The following is a 26594-nucleotide window of genomic DNA, read 5'->3' as shown; positions in this document are numbered from 1 at the left end:
GAAACAACAGAGCAGGGGGAATGAGAGGGGAAACACCAGAGCAGGGGGAATGAGAGGGGGGAAACACCAGAGCAGGGGGAATGAGAGGAGGAAACACCAGAGCAGGGGGAATAAGAGGGGGGAAACACCAGAGCAGGGGGAATGAGAGGGGGGAAACACCAGAGCAGGGGGAATGAGAGGAGGAAACACCAGAGCAGGGGGATTGATTCAGAGTTTTATCTTTCATGTTAATTAATTTAAACGCAGCCCTCTCTGTCACAGCGATGATGTCATAATTCTACTTCCTGTGTTGCGTGTGTCTTCAGATGGAGAGTCTGATCTGGACTCGTCCGCTCTGCTGCAGAGATGTTCACTCAGACCCCAAAACAACGTAAGACTCAAACACACAATCATCATCATCATCATCATCATCAGCATCAGCATCATCAGCATCATCAGTGCGCTCTTTAATTAAAACATGAGACACCTCCCTTCAAGGCAGCGTAACAACTCCTAAGGATAACAACGGGAGAACAAACATCTCCCAAACATAGAGTCCGTCTCTGCAATCATCTCAACTAGAGATTTTCTGATCCGATACCAATCTCTGATTCTGCCTTAAATGCTGGTATCGGTATCGGTGAGTCCTAGCCTAGAAATCTAGACCACCGAAGCAGCAGCAAATGTAACATACAGCCAGGGTCGTCTAGCAACTCTCTGTTGGCTTGCGAGCTGGAAAAACCAAACTCTGGCTGGGCCAATCACATCGTGTATAGAGTGGGTGGGCGGGGCTTATGGCTGCTGCTGCTGCTGCTGGTGAACAGAGGTCTTCTGGAAGACTTGGAGTTCAGCTTTTCTTTGAGAAAAGAACAAAGAACGGCAAGGAAAAAGGAAGATGTGTTCAGAGTTTAAAGTTTAATCTACCAGCTAGCCTTGCTCTGATTGGTTGGAGAGCTATCCTATTGGTGCAGAGGGAATTTGAAAGACAACCGTTTATCCCGCACCTCCGATTGAGCCCTGACCAATGGGGAGTTCCCAGACCCAACATCTGGATGTGGGTCAGACCCAGACCCAACATCTGGATGAGGGGCTGGCTCGTCAGGCTAGGGAAGTCCTGGACATTATGCAGCAATCTGATACGTAATTTAGCCCCGAAGAAAATCTACTTTCACATTCAGCTAGACCTCCTGCTGGTCGTGAAGCGTCCCAGACGGTAGATCGCTAATCTTTGATAATGTGACGCTACGAGAGGTAAAGACACACATCTGTCGGTCCTGACCTACGTCAGCGGGCTCGACTCTGAACGTTTATTTTGTGATGTGTCTGTCGGGGAAGAATCAGGCTGAATTCGTATAGTCTAATCCCGGCGTTAGTCGTGCAACAGAAAACTCAGATTGGACAGATAGTCTAGCTAGCTGTCTGGATTTACCCTGCAGAGATCTGAGGAGCAGTTAACCATAGTCCTCACAAATCCACCGGAGGTTAGAACCCCAACACAGAGACAGAGGAAGGGGACGGACATCCGGGGGCACCGGAACAATTCCTGAAATGAAACATTGTTGAAATAGAGCAGTGGTTCTCTAACTCTTTTCAATAATGTACTATATCTGAACTGTGTGTTGAAGCCATGCACCCCCCCTCCCCTGAACAGCGATAGCCACGTAACTGAAAAACATTTAAATGCTGATGAAAAAAGGCAACAAAACCTTTGGAAAAACGCATAAAAACTTGGTAAAATTCGGTTAGAAAGAAGGAAGTAAGGCAAGAATATGTGGAAAATAGTCTCAAAAACATAGAAAACAGCGCCAAAAAATTGGACAAAGGACAGACAAAAACACAGTAGAAAGAAAGAAGACAAAGTGACAAAAACCTTGAAAAAGGCAGAATAGTTTTTTATAACAAGTGACAAAAACTTCGACAAACTTGTAGGAAAAAAAGAACTGGTCACAAATAGTGACAAAAACTTTAAAAAGCACGTTGGTCTGATGGAGGTCTGATTGGCACATTGGCCAGCATCAGTTTTTATGGAATGGAAATCGATTTATTTGAAACAGGGACAATGCACAAATAAACATTAAACTTGTTAAACAAGAGAATATGTCTTGGGCCAGGTTATAGCAACAATTGCTAATTTCCACCTGTAGTCCCTGGGCAGGTATGACAAATTTAAAACAAAACAATTTACAATTTTAAATAGAAATATTACAAAACTATATATAAATGACATGATGTGCATAGTAATTAAGAACAAACTGTTTAGTAAAAACAGGGGCGCCATCAGCCCACTCACTCTCTCTTTCTCTCCCCTCCCAGCACGCACACTGTAAAAACTTCTGGAGCAGCTTAGGCACATTAGAGTACATTCTACTCCAGATATTCATTCATACAAGGATACACACACACACACACACACACACACACACACACACATTCACACTCACATACACACACACACCCACATAAATACAGTATCCTATATATGTGAGCAAACTTGTTTACTCAACAACCAACTCTTTGTTAGGCATGAGAAGGTGTGAGAATTTGTACATAAAATATGTTGCGTGGGGAGGTCATTCCACTGCCTCATTGCAACACAAGAGAAAGAGGAACTCCCAAATTGGGTTTTACGTTGTGGGATGCTACACTCCCCCCTTGTAACGCTTCGAGTTGTTCGCACTGTTATTTCGGAGCAGAGTGTTACAAACCTTTTCAGAGGGGGAGCAGTATGTTGAGTTAAGGGATCAGACTAATAACAATCCTAGCTACAGCACCTTTAAGGGATCAGACTAATAACAGGATTTAATAAATGTAGATGTTAACTGTGTTGTTGTGATGTTTAGCTACGTTTGGATTTGGTCGATCTGACGGCAGAAATCCAGAGAATCACAATAAGAAAGGAGGAGGAGAACCAGGAGGTATCAGCTGTCTAGCTCCACAAACAGTAGAACTGCTGTCTAGATCCAGAACCAGTAGATCTGCTGTGTAGATTCAGAAACAGTAGATCAGCTGTGTAGATCCAGAACCAGTAGATCTGCTGTGTAGATTCAGAAACAGTAGATCAGCTGTGTAGATCCAGAACCAGTAGAACTGCTGTGTAGATCCAGAACCAGTAGATCAGCTGTGTAGATCCAGAAACAGTAGACAAGCTGTGTAGATCCAGAAACAGTAGAACAGCTGTGTAGATCCAGAAACAGTAGAACTGCTGTGTAGATCCAGAAACAGTAGATCAGCTGTGTAGATCCAGAAACAGTAGAACATCTGTGATTTAGGTTGTTGTTGGTAGTTTAGGTTCTGTGACTTGAATCAGACTTAAATCCGAAAGGAAGGACTTGGACACGACTGCTGAGACACTCAACGTGTTCTGACCCTTACTGAATGCCATTTTATTCAATGAATAATAAAAGATTATATAAATAATATTGTACGGTGGCCCTGAAGGTCTAAACACTAAACCGAGTCTCACCAAATGTTGTGTTCATGTTTTTACTTTCTGGGGCATTTTGGTCCATATTAAATAAATAAATATGGCTAAGACATCCTGTAATAAATAAATGTAAATATAAATACATGTTTGTATAAATAGGTTTTACTATTTCCCAGCTGACTGGAGCCTGGCGGACATGTTGTAGTCTTTCAGTCGAGTGTTTGATGAATCGTTCTGTTCTGTCTGATTGTTTTTCTTCTTCATGTCTCTCAGCCGGCGTACGTTCCTCACGCTCTGGCTTTTAAACGAGCGTACGCCATCAAGGTACTGACCCGAGTCCCCGTCTGTCTGCGTTACGGTTTAGGAGTCTAAAGCTCAGTTCAGACCGAAGATTCGCGATGAGACGAATCGGTTTCAGAACGTTGCAGAGAAAAGTTTCAGTGGTCTGAACCATCGGATGGTGTCGCTGCGACTTTGTTTGAAATAAGCAGGATAAAGTTGCAAAAAGTGCCAAAAACAACAATGTGACAGCTGCTGACCGAAACCCTGAAGAAAAAGGGAGCAGCGTTAGAAGAAAGCAGAGAATCAGAGGAATAAAACTGTGTTTTCTTCATTTCTGATTGGTGGAAACCGGCAGACTAAAGCTAATGTTCGTCTCATCAGGAATCCTTGGTCTGAACTGGACTTTGTATGGCTGCAATGATAACTTTCATCATCGATTAATCTGCCGATTATTTCCTCAATTAATCGTTTGGTTGAAAAATGTCCATCCCAGTTTCTCAAAGTCTAAAGCCCCAGACCCACCAACCAGACGGCCGACTGTTGGCAGAAAAGCCAGTCGGACTGATCAGTCTCCCCGAGGTCCAGCAAGTTCCTCTGAACACACCGAACAGACAAGACGTAATACGTCTCCATAACAGCAGCTAATCTGTATTGTCGCCCAAAAAATGAAAACCGCCAGCTGATTGGACGAACGAGTCATGGCGACTCGTTCAGAATCTGTTCTCAGATTGTACTAAAATAGTTCACCGAAACGTGTTTCTGAGAACATCTGAAGAGAGAAATAGGCCGTGCAGTAGCTGAATCTGTCTTCATCTCAGATCAACAAAGGTCAGTTTAACAGATTTTCATCAGATTTTGAGAGACTCTAGTCACACTCATCCCGCTCGTCATTTCTGGGTTAGCTCTCCACCAATCAGATTGGTCATTGAGTCCGACTGCCCACCCTCCGACCCACCAAGTCAGGTCGGCCCAAATTAAAGCCGACGGCTCATCTGACGGATGACGGCACAGAACACACCGAACAGACTCGAGTCACCGACCTCGCCAGACGGCCGATTATCGGCTTGGTGTGTCAGGGTCATTAAACAGACAGAAAAAGGGCCATAAGGTACTTTAAATGTCTTGTTTTGTCCAAACCCCAAAGATATTCAGTTTAACATGATACAAAACAGAAAAGAGCAGGAAATCCTCATATTGTACTTTACCGATAAATTGATTATTAAAATAGTTAATGAATATTTTTCTGTCGATGGACTAATGGTTGCAGCTCTGCCGTCCTGTCAGACTCTGTCAGACTGTAAAGTAGTAACACTGATGTTTGTGTTGTTTCAGAAATGCTCTCTGAAGGACAGAGTCCCCCTGAAGGACTCCGTCTCATCCTGTCCCACAGAGGTTTTGGGAGTCCTGGTCCCGCCGAAGGAGCCGTCCAGTCTCAGCGTGATGGAGACCCTGTTCCACACGGTACCAGAGCATGAAGATGAAGACCTGGATGCCAAAATCACCCGACGAGTTCAGAGAGCTGCTAGGAGAAAGGCCAAACAGGAACAGCTAAAAAGACTCCACAAAGCTCAGGTGAGTTTACCTGTGGACCGAGACGGTCCAGACTTAAAGACCGGATCCAACCATAAACTGCACACAAAAGTTCTGCGCGTCGGACGGTCCTGCCTTCCTCCATCGTCCATCAATTCTTGTCCCAGTAAGATATTTCAGTGAGTCAGCATGCCCAATACCAGGGTCTCTCCTAAGTGGAATGCAGCCATCATTAATGGTTTAATACCAGGACCTCTCCTAAGTGGAATGCAGCCATCAGTAATGGTTTAATACCAGGACCTCTCCTAAGTGGAATGCAGCCATCAGTAATGGTTTTGAATACACCTGGGCTGTTCCTACTATGACATGTCAACATGTCTGCTGTGATAAAGGTCTATTGATGCCCTTACATATAACCATGGTGGGATTTGTGTTTTTTGATCATGCACAATAAAGAATTAAATCCCCCTTCGAACACCATGGCTGCCACTTTACCATCCATGCCAAAATACTTTTTTAACAACTTCCTAATACAATGGAAAATAATCAATAAACGTGGTGTTGACATAAAACACGGTGCTTTCAAGCCGGAGAGTGGAGGTCACAAAATACTTTCACCCAGGAAATACGTGTTTCTCTGGAGTGTTTTAAATTAAATTTTATTTTATTTATCGTATCAAATCATAACAAGAGTTATCTCGAGACACTTTACAGATAGAGTAGGTCTAGACCACACTCTATAATTTACAAAGACCCAACAATTCCAGTAATTCCCCCAAGAGCAAGCATTCAGTGTGACAGTGGTGAGGAAAAACTCCTCCACGATCTTTTTCCTAAACTTAACTAGTCATTTAGGTGGATAAACTTAACTGTTGTTGCAGTGCTCTGTACCCGCGGTGCTCAAAGCCCCCTATTCTCAGGTAACTGAACTACCAACTGTCGCTGATACAAAGGAACTCTGTAGCCGCACGCTCTCTGGCGGCTAAACACAGCTAGCAACTGCCGCTTGGGGCGGTCGCCTAGTTTCGTAGGATATCATACATATTGGTGTGCATACATTTCCATACAGTATTTATATTTTTCCATTCCGAGTACTTACTTTTTCAATATCATTTATTTATGGTTAATTACTTTAGCTATGTTATTTAATTACATATTATTCAGTCTACTGTAATTTCATGTCAATTACTTACTTACATTACAATATTTTTCATACTATGACCACCTCACTTTACTTTACAATACTTTTTATATAATGCCACTTTACATTTATTCAGTACTTTTTGCACATTGTCTGTTGTTTGCCTGTTGTTTGTTTTTATTGTGAAAAACTGCTGCTGTAACAAGTGAATTTCACCATTGTGGGATGAATAAAGTATTATCTTATCTAATCTAATCTATATCATACGGACCTGTTCATAAGAACACATTGGATTTTATAAGCAGTGTGTAATTATATATTCATGCAAATCATTTCGCCTTTGGAGCACCCTCCCGCTATCCATCCGTACCATAAAGTCTCTACCCACATTTAAAACCTCCCTCAAAACCCACCTTTTCCGAAAATACACTTTCCATCAAAATAATGGATTGATTGCTTTATTTAAATTTTTCTATCTCAATCTTTTAAATGTGTTTGTTTTAATTCTATTTGCCGTTTTAACTGTATTTTTGCTTGTTTTAAATGTAAGGGGACCTTGCGTGCTATGAAAGGCGCCCATAAATAAAATGTATTATTATTATTATTATTATTATTATTATCATTTGGTAACCGTGGTTCCCCAAACATTTGTTTCAGATGATCCAGAGAGAGCTGCAGCAGGTGGAGGAGAAACAGAGGCAGCTGGAGGAGAGAGGAGTGATGGTGGAGAAAGCTCTGAGAGGGGAAGCAGGTATATCATTTGGCGTTTTTCCACTACATGGCACCTGCTCGCCTCTACTCGCCTCGCCTTTTTTAGTTTTCCTTTCTGATAAAAAAGTCCCTGGTACCTGCTAACAGGTCCTTTATTTAGTACAACCTCTGTCCAGGCTCCCAGCGAGCTGAGTCGATACCAAAAGGTGACGTGAACACCTGCAGACTCCTGATTGGTCGGAGAGAATCGTCACTAATCACTGCATCATCATCGCTAGCAACAGACCCCCCCGTCTGTCCTGAACATTTTTAAATAGTTTAGCCAGCGGTGTGTCTTTGGTGCTTCCAGCTTCTTTAGAAACTAAATGTGTCTTCTGGCAAACAGCCCCATGCTGAGAGTCAACAACACACCTTCCACGTTATGCGTGTGTGTCGCGTTAGGTCACGGCAGTGTCCTGCGGTGTCGCTATGACGACCAGCCACGCTCGCCTCACGCATGAAGCGGTTCTAAATCTGCCACGTAACAAGGAGGACGGGACACCGCGGCCGAGCCAAGTAGAGTCGAGCAGGTACCATGTGATGGAAAAACGCCAATATATAAAGTTAGGGTACCACAGGTGTCCATATTGGGCCCTCTGCTCTTTAGTTTATATGTCAGCTAACCAGAGATGCTCACAAGTCTCTGACCTAGAGTCAACATATTTTGCATTCAGCGCTGCTTTTGTTTGGGCCTTGTTAACTGAAGTTTTTAAAGCCAAACGTTGCACCCTCAGAATAAACTGCCATAAATACTTCCCTCTTCATTTTGGATCTTTTTATAGAAAGTATAGCCACGGTTCAACACAAGCACGTTTCAGTGTCACACACAGTAGTCTTTTAATTCTTCCTAAAGGACAAGTACAACATTTTCCTTCCTTCACAGGCATTAAGCAAACTATATCATGTTTATAATCTTGTCATAAAAAGATTATGAATAAAGAAAAGTACATAAAGCATCTTATTTTAACTGAGCGTACTGATACGAAGAAATTTACTAGACGAAAATAGTAGAAACGAAATAGTTTCAGTGCTCTACACAAAGCTTCTGATGAACCATGCGGCAGCTACCGGTGCAGTCGACATGTTTGTCGTCCTCTGTGTGGTCATGCGCAGCACATACGTTGTGTGTTACGTAGGTAGGTTAGCACTTACGCATGGAGGGCAAATAATATTAAACAGGCGTCCATATTGGACCCTCTGCTGTATGCTGATGACACCGACTTCTATCCAGACTATTCTATACACCAGCCGAAATGATAGTGAATGTTAAAATTTGGCCAATCACTGAATATATTACCATTGTTTTTTGGATTAGTGGGTGAAGCAAATCTACCTTGAATCTACCACTATGAGGCAGGTACAACATATATTAAGTTGGGGTACCACAGGGGTACATATTGGGCCCTCTGTTGTATGCTGATGACACAGACTTCTATCTATTCAATTCAGTTTTATTTCTAGTATCAGATCCTAACAGGAGTTATCTCAGGACACTTTACAGATAGAGTAGGTCTAGACCACACTATAATTTACAGAGACACAACAAGAGCAAGCATTTGGTGTGACAGCAGCAAGGAAAAACTTCCTTTAAACAGACAGAAACCTTAGACAGAACCAGACTCTTGGTGAAGAATGACACTTACATTTTAAAGTGCAGTTTTCTGCTGATATTTTCTTACAACTAACACAAACAATCTCTGAGTGTGTTTAACGATGACTCACCTGTGTTTCTGTCAGATTATTGGGGAGACGCCAGCGACAGCCAAGACACCGAGCTACACCTGGAAGGTTAGTTTGATTTATGACTTCATAATAAACAGCTGAAGCTGCCTGTTCACATGAACTATTTGTTCAAAAAGCTACCAAAAGTTAAGCACTATAATTTATAAGTATTCAAAGTTTTTTTTTCTGTATGCACCACAATGACTGCCACTGTTTAAAGGTCCCATGACATGGTGCTCTTCGGAAGGTGGAGGGGGGGGGTGTGGTCTTGACCAACTGCCACTTTGCTCGTTTGAAAGCCATGATGTCTCTCTCTCTCTCATGGGTGGGCCAAATTCTCTGGGCGGGCAAAGCAGAGAAAGGGGAGGTAACCTTGCTCGTTATGACCTCATAAGGAGAAGATTCCAGATTGGTCCATCTGAGCTTTCATTTTCTTAAAGGCAGAGCAGGATACCCAGGGCTCGGTTTACACCTATCACCATTTCTAGCCACTGGGGGACCATAGGCATGCTGGGGTAACGCATATTAATGTTAAAAAACCTCAAAGTGACATTTTCATGCCATGGGACCTTTAAAACACAGAACTATCAAAACAGGGAGCGGAGTTCATGTCCCGAGTGTTTTAATCCAAACCACCATCTTTTTCCTAAACTCAACTAGTCGCTTTGGTGCCTAAACTTTACTTTCGTCACCGCATGACGCTCACTTCTTGTGGCCTAAACTTAACCGTAATGTCTGTCAAAACAACTCGCATTGCCCTGTACCCAGCTTACAGTCAGCTATTCTCGGGTAATGCCGAATGCCAAACGACTTTTCAAGCGACTCCATTATCACAGACAAAATGTCCAATAATCTGGGAATGAAACCCTGAGAGTCTACTAGAGTCGGGGCGTTTGGTGTAAGGTCATTAAACTCAGTCCCAGTCAGTCTTTCTCTGTCTGGACATTCCTACCAAATCAAACGTGTTTGATATTATCCTAAATTTGAAGTTAAATCACGGGAACATTGTCAACAACCAATGGGTGCTCTCCCTCCAGCACCAAACACGAAGCAGCAAACGGCTAGAGACAGTGGGGTTTATGGTATCATGGCTCTATGCTAAGCTAAATGCTAAAGAGGGAAAGTTTCTGATTTTCCACCCTTCTGAAGCGAATCATCCAGCGGAGAACACAGACCTCTGGGTACTGGAGACATTCATCTGCATGTACAGCAGAGCAGAACATCTGCAGACTTTCCCTCAAGTTAGCAGCTAACGCTAGCGGTAGCTAACTAGCTTGGTTAAATCTTTCAAAACAAATCTAGTTGTAGTCCTGCAATGTGGGACCCTGCAAAATCCCCAGTCTTTACATATTAAGACAGTCTTTACCGTTAGATGTGAGAAGATTGTCTTTAGATGTGAGATGGTGTTAGACTTTAGTCACTTTAAAGTCTTCTAGTGCGTGGTATGCATAACTCAACCACCAACTGCTGCTGATACGGCCGAGCTGTGACGGAGGTCTGTAGCCAGCAGCACAAAGCTTTGTAGTGGTGTTAACAGCTAGCAACAGCCTCTCGGCATCATGGAGCTCGTAGCCAGCCGTCATATGACCAGCCGGCCATCTCCTAGTTTGGATGGATATAATAAAAGCCATTTGTGAGAATGCGTTGCCCGTTATACTGCAGCATGCAAATAACGTTAAGTTGGGAAGTGTCGCTTTTTTCGATGCTTTTGACATTTTGTTTTCATTCATAGTCAATAAACCTTAATTTGTATAACATTATACTTAATTTTTAAGATGAAATAAAGCAGAAATCATGAATTATTTTGACTAATAGTTAAGATCAGAGGATGTTGATGGATCACAGACTGGTTTATGTCAAAGTTACTTTTTTTTCAAATGCTACAAAATTGAATGAAAGTAATGAGTAATTTTACCTGCGAAGAATGTTGCATGGCTTCCACACAACGTACATACTGCACATGTATCTGTGTTATTTTGGGGGGGGCATATGGTTGAAATAAACCATTATTTCTGATATAAAAAAAACTTTTGAAAACAACCCACGAGGACAACACAAGGGTTAAACGCTATGTTTCGATTAGCGATTAGGATCAACAGGTTGTTGTAAATGTTGGTCTGGTTTGTATTTTGGGTGAACAGGACCTTTAAAACCTCTGCTGTCTGCAGGAATGGGGAAACTGGAGAATTCGGCTCTGATGCAGCAGTGGTTCCAGCTGGTCCAGCAGAAGAACTCTCTGGTCCGATACGAATCTGAACTCATGATATTGTGAGTAGCAGACCTTTAAATTCCACCGCTCGGTAAATCCAGCAGCAGGTTCAGGTTTATCAGGAAGAATCCAGACTGTGTGGATCCTGGATTCAATCTCTGTCCTCTGCTGTCTTTCAATCTCTGTCCTCTGCTGTCTTTCAATCTCTGTCCTCTGCTGTGTCTCAGTCTCTGTCCTCTGCTGTCTTTCAGTCTCTGTCCTCTGCTGTGTCTCAGTCTCTGTCCTCTGCTGTCTTTCAGTCTCTGTCCTCTGCTGTGTCTCAGTCTCTGTCCTCTGCTGTCTTTCAATCTCTGTCCTCTGCTGTGTCTCAGTCTCTGTCCTCTGCTGTGTCTCAGACTCTGTCCTCTGCTGTGTCTCAGTCTCTGTCCTCTGCTGTGTCTCAGACTCTGTCCTCTGCTGTGTCTCAGTCTCTGTCCTCTGCTGTCTTTCAATCTCTGTCCTCTGCTGTGTCTCAGTCTCTGTCCTCTGCTGTGTCTCAGACTCTGTCCTCTGCTGTGTCTCAGTCTCTGTCCTCTGCTGTGTCTCAGACTCTGTCCTCTGCTGTGTCTCAGACTCTGTCCTCTGCTGTGTCTCAGTCTCTGTCCTCTGCTGTGTTTCAGTGCTCAAGAGTTGGAGTTGGAGGACCGCCAGAGTCGCCTGCAGACGGAGCTCAGAGAGCGGATGGCCGTGGACGGTAACACAGCATGACTTTGTGTTTCTTATTTTAATCACCAAACTTAACACATGACGCTATAACTGTGGAACGATCAGAGTACCGAGCTAGAGATTTAAATCGGATTTCATGTCCTACGGCAGGACCACGTTAAGCCCCGACAACACATATCAGCACGTTTATTTAAACTGTAACGAGGGGGGGGCGGGGGTGGGAGGGGACAGACCCAGGCTCTTGGTAGGCGGTGTCTGACGGGACAGACCCAGACTCTTGGTAAGTGGTGTCTGACGGGACAGACCCAGGCTCTTGGTAGGAGGTGGGACAGACCCAGGCTCTTGGTAGGTGGTGTCTGATGGGACAGACCCAGACTCTTGGTAGGGGGTGTCTGACGGTGCCGGCTGGGGGGGTGATGAACAGTGGCAATAATAGTAAATAAATAAATAAAGATAATGGATCAGTGACTAGAAATAGTAATTGTAGTAGTTCATGGCGTAGCAGGTTACAAGACATAAGATATTTGATGTTGTGTGCAGACCACCTGAAGGAGGAGTGGCAGCTGCTAGAGGAGCGTCTGATCCTGGAGGAGATGCTGGATGTGGTGGAGCAGAGAGACGCTCTGGTGTCTCTGCTGGAGGAACAGAGACTGCAGCATTGGCAGGAAGACCAGGACCTGGAGCGACTCAGCTGGGCCTGAACCGCAAATCTCAACTCTCTGTGAGACTGAACAGAACCAGAACAACATGCAGGAGGTAGTACCACTGCCTTAATGAACGACAGCAGACAGTCATCAGCGAATGGTTAGAGCTCCACAGTTTGGTTCCTGTTTTCTCCAGAAGAATTTTGATAATTAATGTCTGACGTTGCAAAGAAACTCCCGCACACTGTTTAACTGTCTTTCTGTCCAACAAAAAATATATAAAGTTTAATAGTAGGCAACTCAGCTGCACCTGAACTAAGACTGCAGTGATGTCATAACAATTGCAATTCTGAACTCTTTACGAGACTGAAAAGAACCAGGACAAGATGCAGAAGGTAGCATCGTAGCCTTTATGAGCGACCGCAGACTGTCATCAGCGTAAAGTCGGAGGTTTTGTTTCAGCATTGGAGGGGGGGGGACGGACACATTATAACCGGTGGGCTCTGGGGGTCTTCACCCAGAAAAGTTTCAGCGTCAAACACGTAATTTTTACGACACTTTAAGAAAGAAATCCGTAAAATAACAGAAAAGTTCTGGCAGCTCAGATAAGAAACGGAAATGATGTGTAGCTACAGTAAAAATACAGAAGTAAGGCCTGTTATATAGCATTTTCTCATACAAAGCTGCTCAGTTAGTAAACTTTTTTTTTCCAAAAATGTGAACGCCCACATTTCTTGTCAGAAAACAGACCAATCAGGAAACATTTCTGCAGCCTTCCGATCCAAACAGACGCAGCGTTGTTTGCTTCGTTCCTCATTGGCCAAATTGGCTCTTAACTTTAAAATGTTACCTGCCAAAGTTACATTTTTACCCATATTTGGTGGGTTGGCGGGTGTCAATTTAAAGCCCTGAGGGAACATGTCCCGCATGTCCTGTTTTACCAAAAATAAATGAGGTACAAAGCTTTATTTTGAGCTTTTTTCCACCGATGTCATGCATGCTGCAGTCCCGCCTCTCAAACACAGAGACACACCGAGCCGTCTCTGTGTAACATTACCAAGTTACTTTAGTTACTCCGCTAAAATCATCTGTTACAGCTTTAGTTACTAGTTACTTTATTTACTAGTTCCATGTAGTTTATAAATCTGATGTTTGATTCTAAAGTAAACTAGCCGATAATATAACAGCTATAAGTCAGCTGACATGATGAGAGCATTAAACACACAAGTGTGTGTGTGTGTGTGTGTGTGTGTGTGTGTGTGTGTTGTGTGTGTGTGTGTTTGTGTGTGTTTGTGTGTGTGTCTGTCTGTCTGTCTGTCTGTGTGTGTGTGTTTGTGTGTGTTTGTGTGTGTTTGTGTTTGTGTGTTTGGATCCTTTACCCTTTCTACAATGTTTTAATACTTTAACTACATTTTCCTGATGATACTTACACACTTTTACTGAACATTTTCAATGCAGGACTTCTACTGTAACAGAGTATTTGTAAAGTGTGGTATTAGTACTTTTACTGTAACAGAGTATTTGTACAGTGTGGTATTAGTACTTTTACTGTAACAGAGTATTTGTACAGTGTGGTATTAGTACTTCAGAGCTTCAGCATATTGATTTTTGTGCCAACTAACAGGTGTCCATCAGTCCTCCAAAAACTTCACATATGCCTTATTTCATCTGATAAAGAACTGTTTATTCTTGCTGTAATGATCTGACGGTTTTTAATGTCACTAATGATCTGACGGTTTTTAATGTCACTAATGATCTGATGGTTTTTAATGTCACTAATGATCTGACGGTTTTTAATGTCACTAATGATCTGATGGTTTTTAATGTCACTAATGATCTGACGGTTTTTAATGTCACTAACTTTCAACAACAAACCGCCTTCTGACTTTATATCTTCTTGTATAATAAATCATTTACTTCTTATTTCTGTGGTTGTTTTGATTTATACGATCAGCTGAAGTGTATTTATGTTTGATCAGGGAACAGTACAGAAAGTACAAGTCCCACCCTTTCCGGTGTTTAAGCCCCTCCTCTGTCTGTGTCCACCGTGGGACTTTATTTCAGTAACAATGGCTGCGGTCGAATAGTCAAATTATCTCAGGAAGGTTCCTAACAGAGTGAACTGACCTGGCCTACAGTAGACTTGTTGACCTAATGTGTCCTCACGCACCCTTTGGTCTGCAACCTCGAACATCCTCCAACCCCCCAGAACCAAGCTCTGCAGCGTGGGTGATAGCACCCATAACCAAGCCCTGCAGCATGGGTGATAGTCCCCATAACCAAGCCCTGCAGCATGGGTGATAGCTCCCAGAACCAAGCTCTGCAGCATGGGTGATAGTCCCCAGAACCAAGCCCTGCAGCATGGGTGATAGCTCCCGGAACCAAGCTCTGCAGCGTGGGTGATAGCACCCAGAACCAAGCTCTGCAGCATGGGTAATAGTCCCCAGAACCAAGCTCTGCAGCATGGGTAATAGTCCCCAGAACCAAGCTCTGCAGCGTGGGTAATAGCTCCCAGAACCAAGCTCTGCAGCATGGGTGATAGTCCCCAGAACCAAGCCCTGCAGCATGGGTGATAGCTCCCGGAACCAAGCTCTGCAGCGTGGGTGATAGCACCCAGAACCAAGCTCTGCAGCATGGGTAATAGTCCCCAGAACCAAGCTCTGCAGCATGGGTAATAGTCCCCAGAACCAAGCTCTGCAGCGTGGGTAATAGCTCCCAGAACCAAGCTCTGCATTTTCATCAGCTGCTCCAACGCTGTGGGACACCCTCCCTGATGGACCACCTGAGGACCCCACAGACTAGACATGATTTTAAACAAAACCTAAAAACATATCTTTTTAGAAAAGCTTTTTACTAAATGTATTTTATAGGTTTGCCTTTTTAACTACTTTGACATTGACCTTTTAATTTATATAATCATATGCTCTATAGCACTTTGAGATTGCTGTAAATATAAAGTGCAATACAAATAAAATGTATAATATTATTATTATTATTATTATTATTATTATTATTAGTTAGCATGAGGTTGGTTGAACAGCTTAGGTAATCTATTTAAAATAAAAAGGTCTTAGTTTAAAGCCCACTCCCCACGTCAAGGTGCAGGCCTCGAGTGGGGACACGAGACCAATCCCTTACAGTCCATACCCAGACACTAAATACATGAGGAATCATGAATTAATTCATTTAATAGTTAATGAACTATTAGTATTGAACAATAACTAATATCATGCATGACTTAATGCAAAAAACAATATAATAATAAAAGCAACAACTAAGGTATCTCAATCATTAAGATTTCTGAGTTATTAATTAATTCTGAGTTAGTGTTTTATAGATAACTCTGCAGTTAAAGGGACAGGCCAAAATACTGACCAGTCACAGCAGTGCTTATATGTATCCTTTGAATTTCACTTTTCACAAACTTTTTATGACTTTTTCATGTATGGCCCTCAATTAAAGTGGTCCTCACACTGAAGTAGATACTATAAGTTATTGTACATTCCTGATAGTTCATGTAGTACCACATTCAGTATTCTTGTTTTTATTTAGGCATTAAGTCATACATTCATTTATCTGTCCTTACCATGAACGTATGAGGAACTTAGTTAAAACACTAAACTGAGTGCAAACAATGTGGGAAAATATTTAATATCTAAACAGAAATAACAGTTATAAAATTATTTTTTTGTATGTTTTTTATTTAATGTTTTTTAATTGAAAAGGGCGATCTCTTTTGAACAACAAGATATAGTTTGACTCAATAGAAAGCACAGACCAAACTATTAACTATAAACACTTCCAGGGAGTTAGCGCAAAACTGAAACAAGAATTTGTAATCTGATTCCATTTTTCTGATGCATTGTACATGTTCATTACGGCCGCGTTAAGCATACTCCAAGTAGTATGTTGAACACTGTTTCAATCAGAGAGACTTCATTGCAGATATGCAAATATTTATTGTATAAAAGCATGATATGAAATGTACAGAGTCTTCAGGATTAGACTCCATCATTAAAAATATTTAAAGGGGTAGAGAAGCCAACATATTCCCCCCTGATGGAGCCTAGACACTGGTGATGGCGGCGAGGGAACCAGGAGACCAGACCGAAGGACCCGTCTGCCGGAGAGGGACTCAGGTGCGTTGGGTGATGACGCCCGGAGGTGGAAGGGGAGATAGACAGCTGATAGCAAGGAGAGAGACATTTAAAGCAGGATGTCATGACTTTTTATTACTTTATTTCGACATGCTATACTATAACTTTTTATTACTTTATTTCGACATACTATACTATGACTTTTTATTACTTTATTTTGACATGCTATACTATGACTTTTTATTACTTCATTCGACATACTATGACATGACTTTTTATGACTTCATTCGACATACTATACTATGACCTTTTATGATTTCATTCGACATGCTATACTATGACTTTTTATTACTTTATTTTGACATGCTATACTATGACTTTTTATGACCTCATTCGACATACTATACTATGACTTTTTATTACTTTATTTCGACATACTATACTATGACTTTTTATTACTTTATTTTGACATGCTATACTATGACTTTTTATTACTTCATTCGACATACTATGACATGACTTTTTATGACCTCATTCGACATACTATACTATGACTTTTTATGACCTCATTCGACATACTATACTATGACTTTTTATTACTTTATTTTGACATACTATAATATGACTTAATTCGACATACTATACTATGACTTAATTCGACAAACTATACTATGACTTTTTTCAACTTTTTTCGAAATACTATACTATGACTTTTTATGACCTCATTCGACATACTATACTATGACTTTTCTATTACTTTATTTCGACATACTATACTATGACTTTTTTATTACTTTCTTTCGACATACTATGATATTACTTCATTTGACATACTATACTATGACTTAATTCAACATACTATACTATGATTTTTTATGACCTCATTCGACATAGTATACTATGACTTTTTATGACCTCATTCGACATACTATACAATTACTTTTTATGACCTCATTCGCCATACTATACTATGACTTTTCTATTACTTTATTTCGACATACTATACTATGACTTTTTTATTACTTTCTTTCGACATACTATGATATTACTTCATTTGACATACTATACTATGACTTAATTCAACATACTATACTATGATTTTTTATGACCTCATTCGACATACTATACTATGACTTTTTATGACCTCATTCGACATACTATACTATGACTTTTTTATTACTTTATTTCAACATACTATACTATGACTTTTTATGACCTCATTCGACATACTATACTATGACTTTTTATGACTTCATTCGACATACTATACTATGACTTCATTCGACATACTATACTATGACTTTTTATTACTTTATTTCGACATATTATACTATGACTTTTTATGACTTTTTTTCGACATACTATACTATGACTTTTTTATTACTTTATTTTGACATACTATACTATGACTTTTTATGACCTCATTCGACATACTATACTATGATTTTTTATGACCTCATTCGACATACTATACTATGACTTTTTTATTACTTTATTTTGACATACTATACTATGACTTAATTCGACATACTATACTATGACTTATTATGACTTAATTCGACATTCTATACTATGACTTTTTTATTACTTTATTTCGACATACTATAATATGACTTAATTCGACAAACTATACTATGACTTTTTTCAACTTTTTTCGAAATACTATACTATGACTTTTTATGACCTCATTCGACATACTATACAATTACTTTTTATGACCTCATTCGACATACTATACTATGACTTCATTCGCCATACTATACTATGACTTTTCTATTACTTTATTTCAACATACTATACTATGACTTTTTTATTACTTTCTTTCGACATACTATGATATTACTTCATTTGACATACTATACTATGACTTACTTTTTGACTTTTGGAATTCGACACATACTATACTATGACTTTTTATGACCTCATTCGACATACTATACTATGACTTTTTATGACCTCATTCGACATACTATACTATGACTTTTTTATTACTTTATTTCGACATAATATACTATGACTTTTTATGACTTTTTCGACAATCTATACAATGAATTTTTATGACTTCATTCGACATACTATACATAACCTTTTATGACTTCATTCGTCATACTATACTATGACTTTTTTTTTACTTTATTTCGACATAATATACTATGACTTCATTCGACATACTATACTGTCTTTTTTATTACTTTATTTTGACATACTATACTATGACTTCATTCAACATACTATACTATGACTAAATTCGACATACTATACAATGACTTTTTATGACCTCATTCGACATACTATACTATGACTTTTTATGACTTCATTCGACATACTATACTATGACTTTTTATTACTTTATTTCGACATACTATACTATGACTTTTAATTACTTTTTCGACATACTATACTATGACTTTTTTCGACATACTATACTATGACTTTTTATTACTTTATTTTGACATACTATACTATGACTTCATTCGACATACTATACTATGACTTTTTATAACCTCATTCGACATACTATATACTATGCCTTTTTTCGACATACTATACTATGACTTTTTATGACTTCATTCGACATACTATACTATGATTTTTTATTACTTTATTTCGAAATACTATACTATGACTTTTCATTACTTTTTTCGACATACTATACTATGACTTTTTATTACTTTTTTCAACATACTATACTATGACTTTTTATAAGATTTTTCACATACTATACTAAGACTTTTTTATTACTTTATTTTGACATACTATACTAAGACTTTTTATGACCTCATTCGACATACTATACTATGACTTTTTATGACTTCATTCGACATACTATATACTATGACTTTTTTCGACATACTATACTATGACTTTTTTATTACTTTATTTTGTCATACTATACTATGACTTCATTCGACATACTATACTATGACTTTTTATGACCTCATTTGACATACTATACTATGACTTTTTTATTACTTTATTTCGACATACTATACTATGACTTTTTTGACATACTATACTATGACTTTTTTATTACTTTATTTCGACATACTATACTATGATTTAATTCGACATACTATACTATGACTTTTTATAACTTCATTCGACATACTATACTATATCTTCTCATGACCTCATTCAACATACTATAATATGAGTTTTTATGACTTCATTCAACATACTATACTATGACTTTTATGACAAAAAGATACTATTAGACCAGAAGGCAAAGCTATATCTATGACTTTTTTTATTCCTTTTTTCACATACTATACTATGAAGGCTTTTTATGACTTTTTTTCGAGATCTATACAATGGCTTGAAATGGTTTCATTTCACATACTATGGCTGGTTTTTATTAGAGATAGGGTGAGATACTATACTATGACTTTTTATGACTTTATTCGGACATACTATACTATGACTTTTTTTACTTTATTTGACGTCGAAAGAAGCTAGTTTTTTGGTTCGGGCATCTGGTATAGGATGCTATTTTTATGACTTTGTTCGACATACGCCCACTAGGAGGCCTCGGGGAAGACCCAGGACTAGGTGGAGGGATTATATCTCCAACCTGGCCTGGGAACTATTTCGACATACTATACTATGACTTTTTATTAATGTCATTCGACAAAGGGAAGTTTGGGGTTTTGCTGGAGCTCATCCCGACATACCGATATACACGGATAAGCGGACATAAGATGGATGAACATACTATACTATGACTTTTTATGACCTCATTCGACATACTATACTATATCTTTTTATGACCTCATTCAACATACTATACTATGACTTTTTATGACTTCATTCGACATACTATACTATGACTTTTTATGACTTAATTCTTCATACTATACTATGACTTTTTTATTACTTTATTTCGACATACTATACTATGACTTCATTCGACATACTATACTATGACTTTTTATTACTTTATTTCGACATACTATACTATGACTTTTTATGACTTTTTTTCGACATACTATACAATGACTTTTCTATTACTTTATTTCGACATACTATACTATGACTTTTTATGACTTTTTCGACATACTATACTATGACATTTTTTGACTTCATTCGTCATACTATACTATGAATTTTTTATTACATTATTTCGACATACTATACTATGACTTTTTATGACTTCTTTATTTCGACATACTATACTATGACTTTTTATGACTTCTTTCGACATACTATACTATGACTTTTTATGACTTCATTCGACATACTATATACTATGACTTTTTTCGACATACTATACTATGACTTTTTATTACTTTATTTCGACATACTATACTATGACTTTTTATGACTTTTTTTCGACATACTATACTATGACTTTTTATGACTTTTTTCGACATACTATACTATGACTTTTTATGACTTTTTTTCGACATACTATACTATGACTTTTTATTACTTTATTTCAACATACTATACTATGACTTTTTTATACTTTTTTCGACATACTATACTATGACTTTTTATTACTTTATTTCAACATACTATACTATGACTTTTTATGACTTTTTCGACATACTATACTATGACTTTTTATGACTTCATTTGACATACTATACTATGACTTTTTTATTACTTTATTTCGACATACTATACTATGACTTCATTCGACATACTATACTATGACTTTTTATTACTTTATTTTGACATACTATACTATGACTTTTTATGACTTTTTTCAACATACTATACTATGACTTTTTTTTATTACTATACTATACTTTTATGGGACATACTATACTATACTTTTATGACTTCATTCGACATTTACTATGACTTTTTATTTTTTTTCGACATACTATACTATGACTTTTTATTACTTTTTTCGACATACTATACTATGACTTTTTTCGACATACTATACTATGACTTTTTTATTACTTTATTTCAACATACTATACTATGACTTTTTATTACTTTTTTCGACATACTATACTATGACTTTTTATGACTTTTCATTCGACATACTATACTATGACTTTTTTATTACTTTATTTCGACATACTATACTATGACTTTTTATGACTTCATTCAACATACTATACTATGACTTTTTATGACTTTTTCGACATACTATACTATGACTTTTTATGACTTCATTCGACATACTATACTATGACTTTTTATGACTTCATTCAACATACTATACTATGACTTTTTATGACTTCATTCAACATACTATACTATGACTTTTTATTACTTTATTTCGACATACTATACTATGACTTTTTATGACTTCATTCGACATACTATATACTATGACTTTTTATTACTTTATTTTGACATACTATACTATGACTTTTTATGACTTTTTTCGACATATTATACTATGACTTTTCTATTACTTTATTTCGACATACTATACTATGACTTTTTATGACTTTTTTCGACATACTATACTATGACTTTTACATACTATCTATTTATGACTTTTTCGACATACTATACTATGACTTTTTATGACTTCATTCGACATACTATACTATGACTTTTTATGACTTCATTCGACATACTATACTATGACTTTTTATTACTTTATTTCGACATACTATACTATACTTTTATGACCTCATTCACATTTTATGACTTTTTTTGACATTACATACTATACTATGACTTTTTATGACTTTTTCAACATACTATACTATGACTTTTTATGACTTCATTCGACATACTATACTATGACTTTTTTATTACTTTATTTCAACATACTATACTATGATTTTTTTTTATGATTTTTTGTTTTGACATACTATACTATGACTTTTTCGGAACCTTTTTGATTTTCAACATACTATACTATGACTTTGGGCCAACATTTATACGAAATGACTTTTTATACTTATTGACATACTATAATGACTTTTTATTACTTTTTGACATACTATACTATGACTTTTTTATGACTTTTTTACAACATACTATACTATGACTTTTATGACTTCATTCGACATACTATACTATGACTATCAGATTTTTTTGATTTTATTTAAATACTATACTATGACATACATTACTGATTTTTTTTCGACATACTATACTATGACTTTTTATGACTTCATTCGACATACTATACTATGATTTTTTTATGACTTTTTTTGACATACTATATACTTTTTATGACTTTTTTATTACTTTATTTCGACATACTATACTATGACTTTTTATGACTTTTTCGACATACTATACTATGACTTTTTATGACCTCATTCGACATACTATACTATGACTTTTTATGACTTCATTCGACATACTATACTATGACTTTTTATGACTTCATTCGACATACTATACTATATCTTTTTATGACCTCATTCAACATACTATACTATACTATTTTATGACTTCATTCAACATACTATACTATACTATTTTTATGACTTTTCATTTCGACATACTATACTATGACTTTTTTGACTTCATTCAACATACTATACTATGACTTTTTATGACCTCATTCGACATACTATACTATGACTTTTTATGACTTCATTCGACATACTATACTATGACTTTTTATGACTTTTTTGACATACTATACTATGACTTTTTATTACTTTTTTTCAACATACTATACTATGACTTTTTATGACTTTCATTCGACATACTATACTATGACTTTTTTATTACTTTATTTTGACATACTATACTATGACTTTTTTCGACATACTATACTATGACTTTTTTATTACTTTATTTCGACATACTATACTATGACTTTTTATGACTTTTTTCGACATACTATACTATGACTTTTTTATTACTTTATTTCGACATACTATACTATGACTTTTTTATTACTTTATTTCGACATACTATACTATGACTTTTTATGACTTTTTTTGACATACTATACTATGACTTTTCTATTACTTTATTTCGACATACTATACTATGAATTTTTATGACTTTTTCAACATACTATACTATGACTTTTTATGACCTCATTCGACATACTATACTATGACTTTTTATGACCTCATTCGACATACTATACTATGACTTTTTATGACCTCATTTGACATACTATACTATGACTTTTTTAATACTTTATTTCGACATACTATACTATGACTTAATTCGACATACTACACTATGACTTAATTCGACATACTATACTATGACTTTTGTATGACCTCATTCGACATACTATACTATGACTTTTTATGACTTCATTCGACATACTATACTATGACTTTTTATGACTTCATTCGACATACTATACTATGAATTTTTTATTACTTTATTTCGACATACTATACTATGACTTTTTATGACTTTTTTTCGACATACTATACTATGACTTTTTTATGACTTTTTTCGACATACTATACTATGACTTTTTATTACTTTATTTCGACATACTATACTATGACTTTTTATGACTTTTTTTTCGACATACTATACTATGACTTTTTATGACTTCATTCAACATACTATACTATGACTTTTTTATGACTTTTTTCAACATACTATACTATTATTTTTTTTTGACATACTATACTATGACTTTTTTATTACTTTATTTCGACATACTATACTATGACTTTTTATGACTTTTTTCGACATACTATACTATGACTTTTTTATTACTTTATTTTGACATACTATACTATGACTTTTTATGACCTCATTCGACATACTATACTATGACTTTTTATGACTTCATTCGACATACTATACTATGACTTTTTATTACTTTTTTCGACATACTATACTATGACTTTTTATTACTTTTTTCAACATACTATACTATGACTTTTTTATGACCTCATTTGACATACTATACTATGACTTTTTATTACTTTATTCGACATACTATACTATGACTTTTATGACTTCATTTTCGACATACTATACTATGACTTTTTTATTACTTTATTTCGACATACTATACTATGACTTTTTTATGACTTCATTCAACATACTATACTATGACTTTTTATGACCTCATTCGACATACTATACTATGACTTTTTATGACCTCATTCGACATACTATATACTATGACTTTTTTATTACTTTTTTGACATATATATACTATGACTTTTTTATTACTTTATTTCGTCATACTATACTATGACTTCATTCGACATACTATACTATGACTTTTTATGACCTCATTCGACATACTATACTATGACTTTTTATAACTTCATTCAACGTACTATATACTATTACTTTTTTCGACATACTATACTATGACTTTTTTATTACTTTATTTCGACATACTATACTATGACTTCATTCGACATACTATACTATGACTTTTTATGACCTCAATCGACATACTATACTATGACTTTTTATGACCTCATTTGACATACTATACTATGACTTTTTATTACTTTATTTCAACATACTATACTATGACTTTTTATGACTTTAATTCGACATACTATACTATGACTTTTTATGACTTCATTTCAACATACTATACTATGACTTTTGTATGACCTCATTCGACATAATATACTATGACTTTTTATGACTTCATTCGACATACTATACTATATCTTTTTATGACCTCATTCAACATACTATAATATGACTTTTTATGACCTCATTCAACATACTATACTATGACTTTTTATGACCTCATTCGACATACTATACTATATCTTTTTATGACTTCATTCAACATACTATACTATGACTTTTTATGACCTCATTCGACATACTATACTATGACTTTTTATGACCTCATTCGACATACTATACTATGACTTTTTATGACCTCATTCGACATTCTATACTGACTTTTTTTGTCATACTATAATATGACTTTTTATTTCTTTATTTCAACATACTATACTATGACTTTTTATAACTTTTTTCGACATACTATACTATGACTTTTTATTACTTTATTTCGACATGCTATACTAGGACTTTTTATTACCATTTTAAGCATACTATACTATGACTTTTTATGACTTTTTTCGTCATACTATACTATGACTTTTTTCGACTTTTTTCGTCGTACTATAATATGACGTTTAATTACTTTATTTCGACATACTATATTATAACTTTTTATGACTTCATTCAACATACTATACTATGACTTTTTATTACTTTATTTCGACATACTATACTATGCCTTTTTATTACTTTATTTCGACATTCTATACAATGATTTTTTTATCACTTTTTCAACATAGTATGCTATGACTTTTTTTGACTTTTCGACATACTATACTATAACTTTTTTATGACTTTTATAACTTTATTCGACATTCTATTCTATTACGTTTTTATGACTTTTTTCATCATACTATGCTATGACTATTTTATGACTTTTTATGATTTTTTTCATCATACTATACTGTGATACTATGACTTTTTTTTCGAATTTTTTTGTCATACTTTTTTTTAACTTTCATTCTATATCTAACTCTCCTGCTGGCACCAACAGTCTATACAAATTATTTGACATCAGATTAAAGATTCATTTTATATTTAAGAAACAACAACTGGACAAAATAATAGCAGCATCTTATTTATTGTACAATATACATTTGCAGAAACAGTCTCTAGCAATAGTAACAGAAGAAACTCAGCAGTTCAATGTGAAAGTGAGGGGGATAACATTTTGTTTCATGTGAACACTTCCTGTGCATCCTTCAATCATATGCTGAGTAATTGAAACTTTGAGAACGTCTGATGTGCCCAAAGAGGCATATATAGAATGTGTGGGATAGGGTTTGGCTGTATTTTGTGCTGTAATCTTCTCCAGGGTGCGTCGATGCCAGAGACTTCAGTCGTGCAGATTAAACTCCTCCACTGAGTTTCCATGACGAGCTTCAGTGTTCCCGACGGCTGAGATGAAGCTGTGTGTGTTGCTGCAACAGAAGAGTTTTTACTGGATTGTATAAACCGAGTTCAAGTTGTCTTGTTACCTTGTTGTAAATAATTTTCTTTAGTTAATGATGAACATTAATTAATAAACATTCTTGGGTTTTTGTGGCTGTCGCTTTCAGTTGTTTGTGTAAGAATTAATTTAATTTATCTTGAACTGCTTATGTCTTATCATAGTCATATATTTCGAAAAAAGTCCTAAGAAAGTCATAATATGTCG

General features: G+C 36.6%; 1 protein-coding gene across 1 annotated transcript in view; it reads left to right on the top strand.

The window, feature by feature from the left end:
• Window positions 1-13455, top strand: part of LOC114550471 (protein-methionine sulfoxide oxidase mical3a-like) — a 51459-nt gene extending 38004 nt beyond the window's left edge. Inside the window, 7 exon segments of the mRNA XM_028571270.1 lie at window positions 306-370; window positions 5018-5257; window positions 7014-7107; window positions 8844-8894; window positions 10997-11096; window positions 11697-11770; window positions 12283-13455. Coding sequence (XP_028427071.1) covers window positions 306-370; window positions 5018-5257; window positions 7014-7107; window positions 8844-8894; window positions 10997-11096; window positions 11697-11770; window positions 12283-12443 — 785 coding nt within the window. The 3' untranslated portion in view covers window positions 12444-13455.
• Window positions 13456-26594: the final 13139 nt, after the last annotated feature.

This window comes from Perca flavescens, chromosome 23, assembly GCF_004354835.1.
Source record: "Perca flavescens isolate YP-PL-M2 chromosome 23, PFLA_1.0, whole genome shotgun sequence".
NCBI lineage: Eukaryota > Metazoa > Chordata > Actinopteri > Perciformes > Percidae > Perca > Perca flavescens.
This window is presented reverse-complemented; position numbering and strand designations above follow the sequence as displayed.